This window comes from Pristiophorus japonicus, chromosome 22, assembly GCF_044704955.1.
Source record: "Pristiophorus japonicus isolate sPriJap1 chromosome 22, sPriJap1.hap1, whole genome shotgun sequence".
Taxonomy (NCBI): domain Eukaryota; kingdom Metazoa; phylum Chordata; class Chondrichthyes; family Pristiophoridae; genus Pristiophorus; species Pristiophorus japonicus.
In genome coordinates this window covers 52,673,478-52,691,189 of record NC_091998.1, presented here as the reverse complement: position 1 = coordinate 52,691,189, position 17,712 = coordinate 52,673,478, and the positions used below count along the sequence as shown (strand labels likewise).

Below are 17,712 nucleotides of genomic sequence, written 5' to 3'. Positions count from 1 at the left end.
GAGTGAGAGAGGGTGCGGGTGAGAGAGAGTGTGGGTGTGGGTGAGAGAGGGTGCGGGTGAGAGAGGGTGTGGGTGTGAGTGTAAGAGAGTGTTAGAGAGTGTGTGTGTGTGTGTGTGTGTGTGTGCGAGAGTGTGCGTGCATGTGAGACAGTGTGTGCGAGAGCGAGAGCGTGAGCGAGAGCGAGAGCGTGACCGAGAGCATGACCGAGAGCGAGAGCGTGTGCATTGTGTGTGTGTGAGTGTGAGTGTGCGTGTTTGTGCTGTTGAAGATTGGTCGGGTACAGCGTGTAGCTAAATTGGATGGAGCCAACCTCACCCCACGGTAATTTACCCCCCCCCTCCCCCCTCCCCCCCCCCTCCCCGCGGCACGCGTTATCGTTGCCGTGGGAACTGTAGCACCAATATTGCATTGACAACCACGCGTGCAGCGCCAGTCTCCGCCATTGACAGTATGTAACTGGGCATCCCCTTCGGTAAGCGTGACTGAAGACTCGAGCTCCATCGTGGGTGTTACCAGTTCGACAGACGGTTGTTCATCAGCCCGGGGAAGTGGTCAAACTGCTCTTCCGTCTCGGAGCTGAAGGAGCCACCTGGAAGGAGAGAAAGATGATCTGACGTTATCGTGTGGAGCGGTGGTTAGCCGCGGGACGGCTCGCCTCCCCACCCACCATGGGCCCACTTCACCCACCCAACCCCCGAGACAGACGGAGACAGAGACAGAGAGAGAGAGGGAGAGACAGAGAGAGGGAGAGAGAGAGAAAGAGAGGGAGAGAGGGGGAGAGAGGGTGAGAGGGAGAGGGGAAGAGAGGGAGAGCGAGAGAGGGAGAGGGAGAGGGAGAGGGAGAGCGAGAGAGGGAGAGAGAGAGAGAGCGAGAGAGCGAGAGAGCGAGTGGGGGAGAGAGAGAGAGAGTGGGGGAGTGAGAGAGAGAGCGAGTGGGGGAGAGAGAGAGAGTAAGTGGGGGGGAGAGAGAGAGAGAGAGCGAGTGGGGAGAGAGAGAGCGAATGGGAGGGGAGAGAGAGCAAATGGAAGGGGAGAGAGAGCGAGTGGGGGAGAGAGAGAGCGAGTGGGGGAGAGAGAGAGCGAGTGGGGGAGAGAGAGCGAGTGGGGGAGAGAGAGAGCGAGTGGGGGAGAGAGAGAGCGAGTGGGGGAGAGAGAGAGAGCGAGTGGGGAAAGAGAGCGAGTGGGGGAAAGAGAGAGCGAGTGGGGGAGAGAGAGAGCGAGTGGGGGAGAGAGAGAGAGCGAGTGGGGGAGAGAGAGAGAGCGAGTGGGGAGAGAGAGAGAGCGAGTGGGGGAGAGAGAGAGAGCGAGTGGGGAGAGAGCGAGAGAGCGAGTGGGGGAGACAGAGAGCGAGTGGGGGAGAGAGAGAGAGAGCGAGTGGGGGAGAGAGAGAGAGAGCGAGTGGGGGAGAGAGAGAGAGTGAGTGGGGGAGAGAGAGATAGAGAGCGAGTGGGGGAGAGAGAGAGCGAATGGGAGGGGAGAGAGAGCAAATGGGAGGGGAGAGAGAGCGAGTGGAGGAGAGAGAGAGACAGAGAGCGAGTGGGGGGGAGAGAGAGAGAGAGGAGAGAGCGAGTGGGAGAGAGAGAGCGTGATTGGGGGAGAGAGAGAGAGCGAGTGGGGGAGAGAGAGAGAGCGAGTGGGGGAGAGAGAGAGCGAGTGGGGGAGAGAGAGAGCGAGTGGGGGAGAGAGAGAGAGCGAGTGGGGGAGAGAGAGCGCGAGTGGGGGAGAGAGAGCGCGAGTGGGGGAGAGAGAGCGCGAGTGGGGGAGAGAGAGCGCGAGTGGGGGAGAGAGAGCGCGAGTGGGGGAGAGAGAGCGCGAGTGGGGGAGAGAGAGCGCGAGTGGGGGAGAGAGAGCGCGAGTGGGGGAGAGAGAGCGCGAGTGGGGGGGAGAGAGAGCGCGAGTGGGGGGGAGAGAGAGAGAGAGAGAGAGTGAGCGGGGGAGAGAGAGAGAGAGAGAGAGCGAGTGGGGGAGAGAGAGAGCGAATGGGAGGGGAGAGTGAGCGAATGGGAGGGGAGAGAGAGCGAATGGGGGAGAGAGAGCGCGAGTGGGGGAGAGAGAGAGCGAGTGGGGGAGAGAGAGAGCGAGTGGGGGAGAGAGAGAGCGCGAGTGGGGGAGAGAGAGAGCGAGTGGGGGAGAGAGAGAGAGAGAGATCGAATAGGGGAGAGAGAGCGAGTGGAGGAGAGAGAGAGACAGAGAGCGAGTGGGGGGGAGAGAGAGAGAGAGAGAGAGCGAGTGGGAGAGAGAGAGCGTGATTGGGGGAGAGAGAGAGAGCGAGTGGGGGAGAGAGAGAGAGCGAGTGGGGGAGAGAGAGAGCGAGTGGGGGAGAGAGAGAGCGAGTGGGGGAGAGAGAGAACGCGAGGGGGAGAGAGAGAGCGCGAGTGGGGGAGAGAGAGAGCGCGAGTGGGGGAGAGAGAGAGCGCGAGTGGGGGAGAGAGAGAGCGCGAGTGGGGGAGAGAGACAGAGAGCGAGTGGGGAGAGAGAGAGCGCGAATGGGGGAGAGAGAGAGCGCGAGTGGGGGAGAGAGACAGCGCGAGTGGGGGAGAGAGACAGCGCGAGTGGGGGAGAGAGACAGCGCGAGTGGGGGAGAGAGACAGCGCGAGTGGGGCAGAGAGACAGCGCGAGTGGGGCAGAGAGACAGCGCGAGTGGGGGAGAGAGAGAGCGCGAGTGTCGGAGAGAGAGAGCGCGAGTGGGGGAGAGAGACACAGAGGGGGAAAGAGACAGAGAGGGGGAAAGAGACAGAGAGGGGGAAAGAGACAGTGGGGGGAGAAACAGAGAGGGGGGGAGAGACAGAGAGGGGGGGAGAGACAGAGAGGGGGGGAGAGACAGAGAGGGGGGGGAGAGACAGAGGGGGGGAAGAGACACAGAGGGGGGAGAGACACAGAGGGGGAGGAGACACAGAGAGGGGGGGAGACACAGAGAGGGGGGGAGACACAGAGAGGGGGGGGAGACACAGAGATGGGGGGAGAGACAGAGGGGGGCGAGAGAGCGCGAGTGGGGGAGAGACAGAGAGAGGGGGGAGAGACAGAGGGGGGGGAGAGACAGACGGGGGGGGAGAGACAGAGAGGGGGGAGAGACAGAGAGGGGGGGGAGAGACAGAGAGGGGGGGGAGAGACAGAGAGGGGGGGGAGAGACAGAGAGTGGGGGGGAGAGACAGAGAGTGGGGGGGAGAGACAGAGAGGGGGGGGAGAGACAGAGAAAGAGGGAGAGACAGAGAAAGAGGGAGACAGAGGTCAGAGAGATACAAAGAGAGAGAGATAGTGAGACATGTAGATATAGAGAGAGAGTGTGAGATAGAGAGAGTGAGAAATATATATACCGTATATACTCGCGTATCATGCGACTTTTGAAGACCTAAATTGTAACCTAAATTTGGGGGGTAGCATGATACGCGAGATACAAAATTTGCGGGTGTGAAGTGCTGGCCAAGATTGGGCTGTTAGGCTGTTAAGCAGACCGTATCCATTTACGGTAAGTCAAATAGTACATATGTATATCAAATAAAGATGATTTTGATAAAACTGCTGTTTTACTTGCTGATACACAAATGTTTGAAAACTAGTCACTTTTTCTTCTAATTCTTTTGGGAGTTTCTGTGCAATTTTTGTTTTTCTTCTTAACACAAAGTCATGTCTTTTCATGAACCGCGTACACCATCCGGGACTTGCAGTAAACACACGAATGCCCATTTTTCTTGCTTCTCGTAAAGCATAAAGTCTTATTTTAGATCGTGTTATAATATAACCATTTTCTCGATTTTCGGACACCCACTTTGATACTTTATCTTCTAAATGCGGCCAATGACATTTCGACCCGCGATTTGCGCATTTATAGGAAGGAGTTTCCTTCAATTTTTCTTTTTGTTTTCTCCAGTTTCGGACACAGCTTTCTCCGACACCAAACAGCTTTGCAGCTTTAACGTTGTTGCTTTGTTCCGCTTCGGCAACAACTTGCAGCTTAAATTTGGCAGTATATTTCTTCGCAGATCTTTTCTCCATAGTGGCTAAGGGTAGAATGCAAAACAGCTGTTTCTCATTCGGTTGTTTACGGCGGAAGAGTTGTTTCATGATTTGGGTGTTAAGATCTGTGTTCGATCGTTGTTATGTGTTAGGGTACTTGTTACGTGTTGGGTACTTGTTAAACTTGTTTGAAAGCCTAGCCTAGTGTCATCTGGTATCTCAACATACATGATAAAATCATGTTTTGGGGACGAAAATTTAGGGGTCGCATGATATGTGAGATCGTAGGATATGCGAGTATATACGGTATATATATATATATATATATAGATAGATAGAGAGAGAGAGACAGAGAGAGAGAGAGAGTGAGAGAGAGTGAGAGAGAGTGAGAGAGAGAGAGAGAGAGACAGAGAGAGACAGAGAGAGACACTGAGAGAGAGAGAGAGAGAGACAGAGAGAGACAGAGAGAGACACTGAGAGACAGTGAGAGAGAGAGAGAGACAGAGACAGAGAGAGAGAGAGCGAAAGAGAGCACGTCTCGCTGGGTACCACAGTTGGAGTGTGTGCAGTAGGGGGCACCTCCCAACACGTGTCAGGGACCCTCGATTCTCTCAGTGAGACAATGGGCAGCCTTTGTTCCCACGGGCCAGACTATGGATTGGCTGACTTTACTCCGGGGGGGTAGGTGGGGTGAGGGGTCTCTGTGTGTGGAGAGCGCGTCCCCTGCATTGCTCACCCGTGTGACAGTTGTAAGTCCAGGCCCGGTACCCGTCGAATTTCAGCCGGCATTTCATCACGTTGTTGCTGTAGTCCGACTCCACCACCTCGTAGTTCGGATTGATGATGACCTGCAGGGCACAGCACACACCTTCAGGACCAGGCCTCACTCACTGAACAGAAACAGGCCCCACACACACACACACATCACAACAAGCTCTGGGCAGAGAGCAGGAACGGCAACCCACCCACCTCCTATCGGAAGCCCCTATCATTTAAGGAGAAGGGCAGGAGAGTGGTTGGGTGGGGAAAGGGTATCTTCCTCCCCAAATATAGAATCACAGAATGGTTACAGCACAGAAGGAGGCCATTCGGCCCATCGAGCCCGTGCCGGCTTTCTGCAAGAGCACTTCAGCCAGTCCCACTCCCGCACCCTTTCCCCGTAGCCCTGCAGTTTCTTTTCCTTCAGGTACTTATCCAATTCCCTTTTGAAAGCCACGATTGAGTCTGCCTCCACCACCCTCTCAGGCAGCGCATTCCAGATCCTAACCACTCGCTGCGTAAAAAGGTTTACTTCATGTCACCTTTGGTTCTTCTGCCAATCACTGTAAATCTCTAAGTGTCAGCCGTGGCTCAGTGGGCAGCACCCTTGCCTCTGGGTCAGAAAGGTTGTGGGTTCAAGTCCCACTCCAGGGAGTTGAGCACCAAAATCTAGGCTGACATTCGAGGGAGTGCTGCACTATCGGAGGTGCCATCTTTGAGATGAGACCTTAAACCGAGGCCCCGTGTGCTCTCTCAGATGGATGTAAAAGATCCCATGGCACTATTTCAAAGAGGAGCAGGGGAGTTCTCTCAGGTGTCCTGGGCAATATTTATCCCTCAATCAACATATCAAAAGACAGATAATCTGGTCATTATCACATTGCTGTGTGTGGGAGCTTGCTGTGCGCAAGTTGGCTGCTGTGTTTCCCACATTACAACAGTGACTGCACTCCAAAAGTATTTCATTGGCTGTGAAGCACTTTGAGATGTCTTGAGGTGGTGAAAAGGCACTATACAAATGCAAGTCTTTCTTCGATTGCGAGCCCGGCAGACGGCAGGTGGAGGTGATCCCGCCCAGCGCGGGGAGCTCCCCCATTGGCCGAGGAAGGGCTGAGCTCACCTGCAGCACGTACTCCCCTGGGGGGACATCGGTGACATCGATCCACTGGCAGTCGATGTCATGGCGGTATGTGTCCCAGCAACCCGCTGTGATGCCCTGCTCACCAAAGTTGGCGCACTGGTAGTTCTTCTGCTCCTCTGGAACACAGACATATCGGCGTTAAACACCACGGTGTGGAGAGAGAGGTGCGAAAGACAGACTTGCATTTCTATAGCGCCTTTCACAACCTCAGGACATCCCAAAGCGCTTTACAGCCAATGAAGTATTTTAATTTGAAAGGTAGTCACCAGCCGTGGCTCAGTGGGCAGCACTCTCGCCTCTGAGTCAAGACGTGGTGGAGTCAAGTCCCACTCCAGGGACTCGAGCACAAAATCTAGGCTGACACTCCCAGTGCAGTGCTGAGGGAGTGCCGCACTGCCGGAGGTGCCATCTTTCGGATGAGACGTTAAACCGAGGCCCCGTCTGCTCTCCCCAGTTGGACGTAAAAGATCCCATGGCACTATTTCGAAGAAGAGCAGGGGAGTTATCCCCGGTGTCCTGGGCAATATTTATTCCTCAATCAACATAACAAAAACAGGTTATCTGGTCATTATCACAGTGCTGTTTGTGGGAGCTTGCTGTGTTTCCCACATTACAACAGTGACTGCACTCCAAAAAAAAAAAGTACTTCATTGGCTGTAAAGCGCTTTGGGATGACCGGAGGTTGTGAAAGGCGCTATAGAAATACAAGTCTTTGCTTCTATTTCCATGACAACCCAGTGGCAATTATCATACAATCATAGAATAGTATAGCACAGAAGGAGGCCATTCAGACCATAGAGTCCACGCCGGCCCTTTCAAAGAGCAACCCACTCAGTCCCACTCGCCCGCTGTTTCCCCATATCCCTTCAAGTATTTATATAATTCCCTTTTGAAGGCTGCGATTGAATCTGCCTCCACCACCCTATCAGGCAGTGCATTCCAAATCCTCACCACTCGTTGCATGAAAAGGTTTTTCCTCAAGTCAGCCCTGGTGCTTTTGCCAATCACCTTGGATAAGAACATAAGAAATAAGAGCAGGAGTTGCCCATTCAGTCCCTTGAGCCTGCTCTGCCATTCAAGTAAGATCATGGCTGATCTGAATTTGTGCCCTCTCATTAGCGACCCTTCGTCCATCGTGTTGGAAGGTAACTGGAGAATTGGGGCCTGTAATGTATGCACAGGTTTGTGGAGCTGTTATACTGCTCCTGGGCTTGGCCAAGGTGGCCATCAACCGGTCCAGGCGGTCGTTCAGCCCGACTGCCTGCCTCTCTTCCGCGGTAACATCTGAGCCAGGGTGTCCCTGGAGATGGAGCACGCGGTGTCCACTGGTACGTTCGCGGCCTTCCGTGAGAGGTGGGCGCTAGAGGGACTGGAGTGCATCATCAACCCCGGCAACCAAATTTTAATTTGAACCATGTCCAAAGTTTAATTTGTTTAAGTTTGTTGGTTTTAGTGCCCTCCCCACCCCTTTTAGCCAGGGGTACTTGTATAATTTGTGTTTTTGTGCCCTCAAAAAAACACACAAAAAAAACAAGGGGACACTTGAAAAGTTTTTGGAGTGTGCCCCCCCCCCCTTTAATCAGGGGGCACTTGATTAAAGTGGACAACTAAAATAGTTGTAGAGCTGTTGTACTGCTCCTGGGCCTGGCCAAGATGGCTATCAGCCGGTCCAGGCAGCGGGCGGTCGAGGGGGTCGTTCAGCCCGACTGCCTGCCTCTCTTCCACGGTTACATCAGAGCCAGGATGTCCCTGGAGATGGAGCACGCGGTGTCCACCGGTACGCTCGCGGCCTTCCACGAGAGGTGGGCGCCAGAGGGACTGGAGTGCGTCATCACCCCCGGCAACCAAATTTGAATTTGATCCAGTAACGTCCAAAGTTTAATTGGTTTATTTTGTCGGTTTTAGTGCCCCCCTTTAATCAGGGGGCACTTGATTTACTGTTCAACTTTAAAATAGTTGTAGAGCTGTTGAGGTGGGAGTGGCTTAGCCAGTCACGTGATGTTCACAAGACTCAATAAAACCCCAGCCAGTTGGGTTCGGGGGCGCCACGATGAGGCAGGTGGTTATGAGCCTGATGGACGAACTGGTAATGTGGAGTGTAATTGTTAAACCTTGGCGAATAAACCAACTCGTTCTTAATAGCAATGTGTTGCTATGAATTCTTAAGCAAAGAACCCACAAAGCAAATACATTACAGGGCCTCACGGCAATCCATGAACATACTGGGAGGTGACGTTACCCGAGTCACACTGCGTGTCCTCCAGGCAGAAGCTGGCCTTGTGTCCCTCTGCAACCTTGGATCCATTGAGTGTCAGGAGGTCGTAGTTTGTAAACACCTCCATACTGTGATAGTGCCTGCAGGTTGGGCAAAGAAAAACAGTCAGGCTTCTCAATCTCATCTCGGCCTCACCCTTCAAACCCTCAATTACCCTACTGGGGGCCAACTTGAATCTTAGTTCCCTCGAATGACAAGTGGGGGAGGGGGCAAAGAGATATAACAACAACTTGTATTTATATAGTGCCTTTAACGTAGTGAAATGTCCCAAGGTGCTTCACAGCAGTGTTTTAAGACAAATCAAATAAATTTGACACCGAGCCACATAAGTAGATGTTCGCGCAGGTGACCAAAAGCTTGGTCAAAGAGGTCAGTTTTAAGGTGCATCTTAAAGGACGAAAGAGAGGTAGAGAGGCGGAGAGGTTTAGGCAGGGAGTTCCAGAGCTTGGAGCCCAGGCAGCAGAAGGCACGGCCACCAATGGTTGAGCGATTATCATCAAGAGATGCTCAAGAGGGCAGAATTAGAGGAGTGCAGATATCTCAGGTGGTTGTGAGGCTGAACGAGATTACAGAGATAGGGAGGGGTGAGGCCATGGAGGGACTTGAAAATAAGGATGAGAATTTTGAAATCGAGGCATTGCTTAACTGGGAGCCACACCCCTGGCTCTTATCCCAACTCCTGCTCGAGTGCTCAAACCCCTTCGCCAAGCACTGTGCGATGCCTTGCTACGTTGAAGACCTGAATATGAATGTGTGCTGTTGATGCAGCACAGGAGGCCACTCAGCCCATCGTGCCTGTGCCGGATCTGCGTAGAGTAAATTTAACTAAGTTGCCATTTCTCGTGGCTAGTTTGGGATCAAGTTATTCACCACCAAGCCACAAGCCAGAGAGATACAGTGGTTGAAGGGCCTCACTCAAAGCTCGAACCTATCTTTTCTCTCCCGCTTGCTGACAGCTGTATGTTTGTGTCCAGTTTTTCATTTTTTATATCTCTCCACAGATGCTGCGTAGCATGTTGAGTATTTCTGTTTGTACTTCAGATTTCCAGCATCCGCAGTATTTGCCCTTTTGACTCTTGCTATTTTGATGGGAGTCTTGTTTTCCCAGTTAATTGCGAGAGGATTTTTACCATCCGCACCTCTCCTTCAGTTGATCCATCTTCCTGAATCAGAAAGAGTCTAACAATAACTTTGGCCTGTGCTCAGTAAGCACACATCAGCCAAAGTAAAGTGCAGAGTCACCTCCCGTGGTTGTGTTGGAGGCCAGTTGAGACATTTGGGAGTGAGTGGAATTTGTACCCAACAGCCAGCAAAACTATACCATGTACAAATCACTGGTTAGACCACAGTTAGGATAGCGTGTCCAGTTTGGCCACCTCACTTTAGAAAGGATGTTGAGGCCGCCGAGAGGGCCCAGAAGAGATTCACTACCATGACATCAGGAAGCAGAGGCCCAAGGTAACTGAATAAATTAGAGAAACTGGGATTTATTTCATATGGGGAACAATATGTTTAACGGGGAAATCTGATAAAGGTATTCAAAAATTAACTTGTATTTATATCGCGCCTTTAACGTAGTAAAATGCCCCACGGCGCTTCACAGGAGTATTATGAGACAAAGAATTTGACGCCTCCTGTCTCTCTGCCCATCCACAATCATAGAACCGCACGGCACAGGAGGCCATCCGGCCCACCATGCCCGCGTCGACTCTCCGCGAGAGCCATCCATTTCCCCGCTCTTTCCCCTTTCTCGTAAGGTGAAAAATCGAGGAAATTGATTTCTACTAGTTCGCGAGTGAGTGTATTAATTCAAGATCATGACCAAGAGATCATGGGGAGAGATTAGGAAATTTAGTTTATGTAGAGCATTGCTGGGACATGGGATGCCGGATCAGAAACAGGCTGGAAGCAGAATACACAACAGCTTTTAAAAGGGAGTAAGGAAAGTGTTGTATATGCAGACTATGGATGTACTCTCTGTGTAGTCACTGTGTGGTTGCATAAGATGGAGACTTGTTTTCCTGATGTACTCTCAATAAGGTTTACACTGTGTATATACATGCTGGTACCACTAGAGGGTGCAACTGGTGGAGACCGGCGTTTCCTGCCCTGGTGGCAGGGCCCAGTATAAAAGGCTGCACACCATACTTGTGCCTCACTTTGGAGTTTGCAATAAAGGACCAAGGTCACTACAGTTTGAGTACAACACATTGCTTCGTGGAGTCATTCATAAGTACAGCACAGACATAACAGAAAGCATTTTAAAGGGTACGGGGAAAGAGGGGGGGGGGGCAAAGACAGATAGCTCTTGCAGAAAGCTGGCAGAGGCACGGTGGGCCGAATGCCCCCCCCCCCCACCCACGCGCAGCACAACTCCATGACTGCAAATGGGCAGTGGGACAGGACACGCCTCGGGGCAATGTAAGCTGCGCAGGCGCACATGAATCGGGAGGTCCCACGCAGGCTGCTCACACGCAGTTGTGGCTGGAAGATAGCGTGCAGCAAATTTAAAGGGATAGCGTGCAGCAAATTTAAAGGGACCATGCGCAGAAAAAGAAATTAAGAGGGCACTTTGCCTCAGAGGGTCGCTGGGGCTGAAAATCCAAAGATGGCAGGTGCGAGTGAGCTGAAGGCAGAGAAAGTCTCCGACTGAACTAGGTCAAAGACACACATGCAAAAATAATCTCAAGCAAAACAGGGGAATGTATATGCCGTAGTGCAGTCAGTGTAGAGTTTGTCCAAATTATCCATGAGTCGAGATATTACCAACAGCAATTTGTAACTCATCCTTGCATATTCCTTGTTCCACTGCTTAACATAAGAACATAAGAAATAGGAGCAAGAGTAGGCCATACGGCCCCTCGAGCCTGCTCCGCCACCCAATACGATCATGGCTGATCTGATCATGGACTCAGCTCCACTTCCCTGCCCGCTCCCTATAACCTCTTATTCCTGATCGGTTAAGAAACTGTCTATCATAAGCAGGCATCGAGTCCATCTTAAACCAGCTGAAACTCCACTAACATAATGGGAAACAGATTGTCTCGTATCAAGAGCAGAAATTTCTAGACATTGGACCGATTCCTAAATCAACAGACAATGGTAAATTCTCTTCAACTTAGGACTGAACAGGTTAGGGCTCTTTTCTCTAGACCAGGGGTTACCTGATAGAGTTCTTCAAAATTATGAAGGGGTTCGATCGGGTAGACGTAGAGAAGATGTTTCTACTTCTGGGGGAGACCAGAACTACAAGCTAGTCAATAAAAAAATCCCTAAAAACAGATTATCTGGTCATTGTCACATTGCTGTTTGTGGGATTTTGCTGTGCGCAAACTGGCTGCCGCGTTTCCCACATTACAACACTGCAAAGGCAGTTAATTAGGTGCAAAGCGCTTTGCGACATCCTGAGGCTATAGCATCTTTCACACCAATGTTGTCCCGCAAGGTGTAAAGGAGAGCAACCGACCTCCAGATACAAACAAGTGCAACAATTTACGCTTGAAATATTCAAGTTCCTTGACTCTAAAGGGCCAGATTTGAAAACATGCCCCCGTCTATATATTCTGAGACATCCCCCTGTCGGTATAGAGTTATTAAGGTCATGGTGCAATGTGACTCTCTTGCCAGCAGACGGCGCCGCTGCCCCTGAAATCTCTTCCTGAACCAACCCGGCAGCAGCACTGCCCCCTGGTGGCAGGAGTCATGCAGTCCTACAGGCTGGAACAAAAACCATTGCAAGTGTAGCAAACCCTTGCTCACATGGCCCTGCATCGTCCGCATGCCAGACACAAGACTCCCAAAGCAAGCGCTCTACTCAGAACTCCTTCACTGCAAACGAGCCAAAGGTGGGCAGAGGAAATGTTACAAGGACACCCTCAAAGCGCAATATCCCCACTGACACCTGGGAGTCCCTGGCCAAAGACCGCCCTAAGTGAAGGAAGTGCATCGGGAGGGCGCTGAGCACCTCGAGTCTCATCGCCGAAAGCATGCAGAAACCAAGCGTAGGCAGCAGAAAGAGCGCGCGGCAAACCTGTCCCACCCACCCTTTCCCTCAACGACTATCTGTCCCACCTGTGACAGGGACTGTGGCTCTCGTATTGGACTGTTCAGCCACCTAAGGACTCATTTTAAGAGTGGAAGCAAGTCGTCCTCGATTCCGAGGGACTGTCTATGATGATGATGATGATGCACTGTGAAGGAGCAGTTTACCACTGTTTTTATACCTGGTTAACTCCCCTTCAAAACTGACACCCTCCTAGGGACCCTTCTGCACACGGTGACACACTCCCGCAGACCCATGCAAATATTAACACAGCCCCATTGATCACTTGCAAATATTGACAGTTCTAAAGACCTCTGCCCTATCTGAGCACTGCATCCGGGCCGACACTCTGGCACAGTGCTGAGGGAGTTCTATGCTACAAGCAGCACTCCTGACAAAGTGCAACATCCCCACTGACACCTGGGAGTCCCTGGCCAAAAAACACCTTTCACAACCTCAGGACTTCCCAGATGTGCTTTACAGCCAATTAAGTACTTAAACTGATTGATAGAAGGATTAGAGGAGAGTTGAGGAGAACTATTGGTGGTGGGGGTCTGGAACTCACCGCCTGAAAGGGTGGTAGAGGCAGAAACCCTCACCACATTTAAAAAGTACTTGGATACGCACTTGAAGTGCTGTAACCTACAGGGCTACGGGCGGAGAGCTGGATTGTGGGATTAGGCTGGATAGCTCTTTGTCGGCCGGCGCGGACACGATGGGCCGAATGGCCTCCTTCCCTGCTGTAAATGTCTATGATTCCAAGCGCTTTTTTTTTGGAGTGTAGTCACTGTTGTAATGTAGGAAAGGCGGCAGCCAATTTGTGCACAGCAAGCTCCCACAAACAGAGCCGAGATCGGGGATCAGATAATTTTTTTGTTTTCTTTAAAGTGATGTTGGTTGAGGACTAAATATTGGCCCCAGGACACTGACGGAACAACTCCCCTGCTCGTCTTCGAAATAGTGACCGTGGGATCTTTTACGTCCGCCTGAGAGAGCAGACGGGAGCCTCGGTTTAATGTCTCATCCGTAAGAACACAGAACTTTGACACGTGCGAAAATTGACTGCCTGATGCGGGAGTGGTCAATGACACAAAAATGGGCATCATCTCCTGGAAATGAAAAATGGCAGCTCACCCCTTGAAAAATATACAAACAGCCAACAATTAAATGAAAGCAACATGAATTAGTGTCAAATTGATTCAGAGTTTTTTTTTTGCTGATATTTGTTGATATATTTTGGGCAGGAGTTTACCTGTAATTGCGGCTTATTTTCTACTTTGTAGCCTCTGACCTCAGGTCTGCTCTGTCATTACACCATATTTGGGCCAACGTCACTTTTTTCACATAACATTTCAATCAAGGATCTTATATTTAAACTGCAATGTTTTCAGCTGAAACAGGGCGCAGTTTCAGAGAGCACAGGCTGAAGTGGGAATTGGTCTGTTACTGCACTGTAAACAGTTCGGGGGTCTGTTAAAGAATCATAGAAATTTACAGCACGGAAGGAGGCCATTCGGCCCATCGTGTCCGTGCCGGCCGACAAACAGCCCCCCAGCCTAATCCCACTTTCCAGCTCTCGGTCCGTAGCCCTGTAGGTTACGGCACTGCAAGTGCACATCCAAGTACTTTTTAAATGTGGTGAGGGTTTCTGCCTCTACCATCCTTTCAGGCAGTGAGCTCCAGACCCCCATCAGCCTCTGGGTGGAGAAATTTCCCCTCAAGTCTCCTCTAAACCTCTCTCCAAATAGAATTCATGTGGTGGGAGAGCAGTGTGAATCGGGTTGAGAGTTTCCTTGTTTTATCTCACCCATTGAGCTCACCAAGCCAGCCAGAAGTCATTCCCATTCCATCCACAGGATTGTTTCTCCTGCTCCTTGCTGCTGCCTGGACCATATCCCTGGTGACATCCTCACCCACATCCAGTAACACCCTACAAGGGCAGTGATCGGGTCTTATCCATGACCTTCCCCAAGGTATTGGCAACGAACGATTCACATTCAACATGTGACCTCGACAGTGAGCTTTCCACAACTTTAAACAACAACACTGCTGGGACTTGAACCCACAACCTTTCAATGATTTTTTGACCATTAATTAGAAGTCCAATGTGCTATTCATTGCACCACAGAGCAGACCTGCTTCGGAGTCTGGATTAGTGGTTTTAAGCCCCTGCTGTTCAAGACAATGGCTCAGTCTGTTGCACTCTCACCTCTCGGCTATCGGCTTCCAATAGATGGTCAGTGCACTGCGATACACTGTCCAATAGATGGTCAGTGCACCGCGATACACAGTCCAATAGATGGTCAGTGCACCGCGATACACTGTCCAATAGATGGTCAGTGCACTGCGATAAACTGTCCAATGATGGTCAGTGCACCGCGATACACTGTCCAATAGATGGTCAGTGCACCGCGATACACTGTCCAATAGATGGTCAGTGCACCGCGATACACTGTCCAATAGATGGTCAGTGCACCGCGATACACTGTCCAATAGATGGTCAGTGCACCGCGATACACTGTCCAATAGATGGTCAGTGCACTGCGATACACTGTCCAATAGATGGTCAGTGCACCGCGATACACTGTCCAATAGATGGTCAGTTATACAGGGTATTGGTGAGGCTACACCTGGAATATTGCATGCAGTTTTGTTTTCCATATTTACGAAAGGATATACTTGCTTTGGAGGCAGTTCAGAGAAGGTTCACAAGGTTGATTCTGGAGATGAGGGGGTTGATTTATGAGGAAAGGTTGAGGAGGTTGGGCCTCTACTCATTGCAATTCAGAAAAATGAGAGGTGATCTTATCGAAACGTATAAGATTATAAGGAGGCCTGACAAGTTGAATGCAGAGAGGATGTTTCCACTGTTAGGGGAGATTAGAACTAGGGGGCATAATCTTAGAATAAGGGGCTGCCCATCTAAAACTAAGATGAGGAGGAATTTCTTCTCTCAGAGGGTTGTAAATCTGTGGAATTTGCTGCTTCAGAGAGCTGTGGAAGCTGGGTCATTGAATAAATTTAAGACAGAGATAGACAGTTTCTTAACCGATAAGGGAATAAGGGGTTATGGGGAGCGGGCAGGGAAGTGGAGCTGAGTCCATGATCGGATCAGCCATGATCATATTAAATGGCAGAGCAGGCTCGGGGGGCAGTATGGCCTACTCCTGCTCCTATTTCTTATGTTCTTATGTCAGTGCACTGTGATACACTGGACCAATGGGCTACTCTATTACCTGTCTGCAGTCGACCCCTGAAGATTATCTTGTGTTAATGCGAGGGCAGAATCACGGGCGCAGTTGCCATGGCAACCCATGTTAGAACAGGCGACACGACACGCAGCGCTGTTCAACCACAAGGAGGCCATTCGGCCCATCGTGCCGGTGCCGGAGCGGGGAGATCGGAGCAGACACGTACCGGTGACACTCGTGCCACACCCAGTCGTGGCGGCCTGCCTTGGGCCTGAAGTCCGCCTCCCCGTTGTTGTGGATCTGGGAGGAGAACCGGAGCAGCCGACGATAGCTGGATAGGAGCGGCAACCCAACGGCGGAGCTGGTCAGGCAGTTCTCCTCCATGGCACAGGTCAGCATGACCATGGGCCGATTCTCCAGGTACGTGGTCTCCTCCACCACCTGGGCATTGAGCACCAGGTCAGAAGCCGCTGCAAACAAGAGGACAGAAGTGTTAATGTTGGAAGATGGCCCCAACCCCCCAATGCCCAACCCCCCCCAATCCCCACCCTCCCCAATCACCCCCTCCCCCAATCTCCCAAACATCCCCCAATTCCCCCCCCAACCCCACGACACCCCAACCCTCCCCCAATCTCCCCAACTCCACCGTCCCCTGAACCCCCACCCTATCCCCCAATCTCCCCAACACCCACCCTCCCAGCCCCCACCCTCCCCTGACGGCTCAGATTCCTCCTGGATTACGATTCTCCAGTTGCGCACGCGCCTCGATGGTGATGGCCTTGGAGGGAGTCACAGCTGCAGGACTCGATCTCCAGACACACAGCGCGGCCCAGCAGGAGACAGGATCACACTCCAGGACAGGAACCCGGCTCGATAGTTCCCCCTGACTGGGCCAGTGGACTGAGACCAATTGTCCCTCTGCAGCAAACAGCACGGACTGGGAATCAGATCGGGAACGTTCTCATCCATCAGGACTCGCTCCCTGCCAGAGCAGGTCAGCAGGCGGCCCCTTCACCCCTCCCCCCAAAGCTCTTTCAATCCTCAGTCACACGTGTTGGCTCAAGAGGTCAAGGAGGAGAAATGGCATTTGGCCCATTGACACTCATCGAAATCTTCCACCGCATCATTCACCTGTGACAAGCCCGCACTGCAGGCTTGAGAGCTTTCCGTTAGTTATTAACAACTTGTATTTATATAGCAGCTTTAACATAGTGAAACGTCCCAAGGCGCTTCACAGGTGCATGATGAGATAAAACAATTTGAAACCGAGCCACATAAATAGAAATTCGCACAGGTGACCAAAGCTTGGTCAATGAGGTAGGTTTTAAGGAGCGTCTTGAAGGAGGAAAGAGAGGCGGAGGGGTTTAGGCAAGGAGTTCCAGAGCTTGGGGCCTCGGCAACAGAAGGCACGGCCATCGAGGGTTGAGCAATTATAATCAGGGATACTCAAGAGGGCAGAATTTGAGGAGCGCAGACATCTCGGGGATCGTGAGGCTGAAGGAGATTACAGCGACAGGGAGGGGCGAGGCCATGGAGGGATTTGAAAATAAGGATGAGAATTTTGAAATTGAGATGTTGCTTAACCAGGAGCCATTTAGGTCAGTGAGCACAGCGGGTGATGGGTGAGCGGGACTTGGTGCAAGTTTGGACACGGGGGCAGCTGAGTTTTGGATCACCTCCGGTTTACATTGGGTAGAATGTGGAAGGCCAGCCAGGAGTGCGTTCGAATGGTCAAGTCTGGAGGTAACAAAAGAATAGATGAGGGCTTCAGCAGCGAATGAGCTGAGGCAGGGGCGGAGGTGGAAATAGGTGGTCTTCGTTGATTCAGCTGAACGAACGTAGGCAAGGTGAGGAAAGGAGGGACTTACTGAGAGTGCAGGAGATGCCCGCAGCGAAGTGCCCCCCCCTGGTGGGGCAGTCGAGAGCCTCGCCGTGGTGAAGACACTGGAAGAGGGACATCTCCGTGCCGGAACATTTGACGCCGCTCATCACCACCTCATCCGCAGTCTGATCCCCCTTCCAGAACCAGGTCTCCTGAGAACAAACCCCGAACAATCGGTAAAGTATCAGCGAGCGGGAACACCCGGGGAAAACCTGCATAGTCTTTCGTATTGTTCGTTCTCGGGATGTGGGCATCGCTGGCAAGGCCGGCATTTATTGCCAGTCCCTAGTTGCCCCAGAGTAGGTGGTGGTGAGCCGCCTTCTCCTTGAACCGCTGCAGTCCCGTGTGGTGAAGGTGCTCCCTACAGTACTGTTGCTGGAAACTTGCCGTCCTTACCCGGTCTGGGCCTACAGGTGACTCCAGACCCACACAATATGGTCGACTCTCGGGTGCCCTCTGAAATGGCC

The 17,712-nt window shown here is 51.8% G+C and overlaps 1 protein-coding gene across 3 annotated transcripts in view; it reads right to left on the bottom strand.

Annotated features, from left to right (window-relative positions):
• Positions 1-371: 371 nt before the first annotated feature.
• LOC139235034 (lysyl oxidase homolog 2-like) overlaps positions 372-17,712 on the bottom strand; it is a 97,119-nt gene continuing 79,778 nt past the window's right edge. For 2 of the 3 annotated variants that reach the window (XM_070866135.1, XM_070866137.1), the window contains 6 exons: positions 17,232-17,397; positions 15,590-15,833; positions 8,095-8,210; positions 5,835-5,971; positions 4,692-4,803; positions 372-590 (listed from right to left, as the gene is read on the bottom strand). In XM_070866135.1, the coding sequence (XP_070722236.1) occupies positions 511-590; positions 4,692-4,803; positions 5,835-5,971; positions 8,095-8,210; positions 15,590-15,833; positions 17,232-17,397 (855 nt within the window). In that variant the 3' untranslated portion in view covers positions 372-510. The remainder of the gene's footprint in view (positions 591-4,691; positions 4,804-5,834; positions 5,972-8,094; positions 8,211-15,589; positions 15,834-17,231; positions 17,398-17,712) is intronic. The other variant, XM_070866136.1, reaches the window with a different exon arrangement.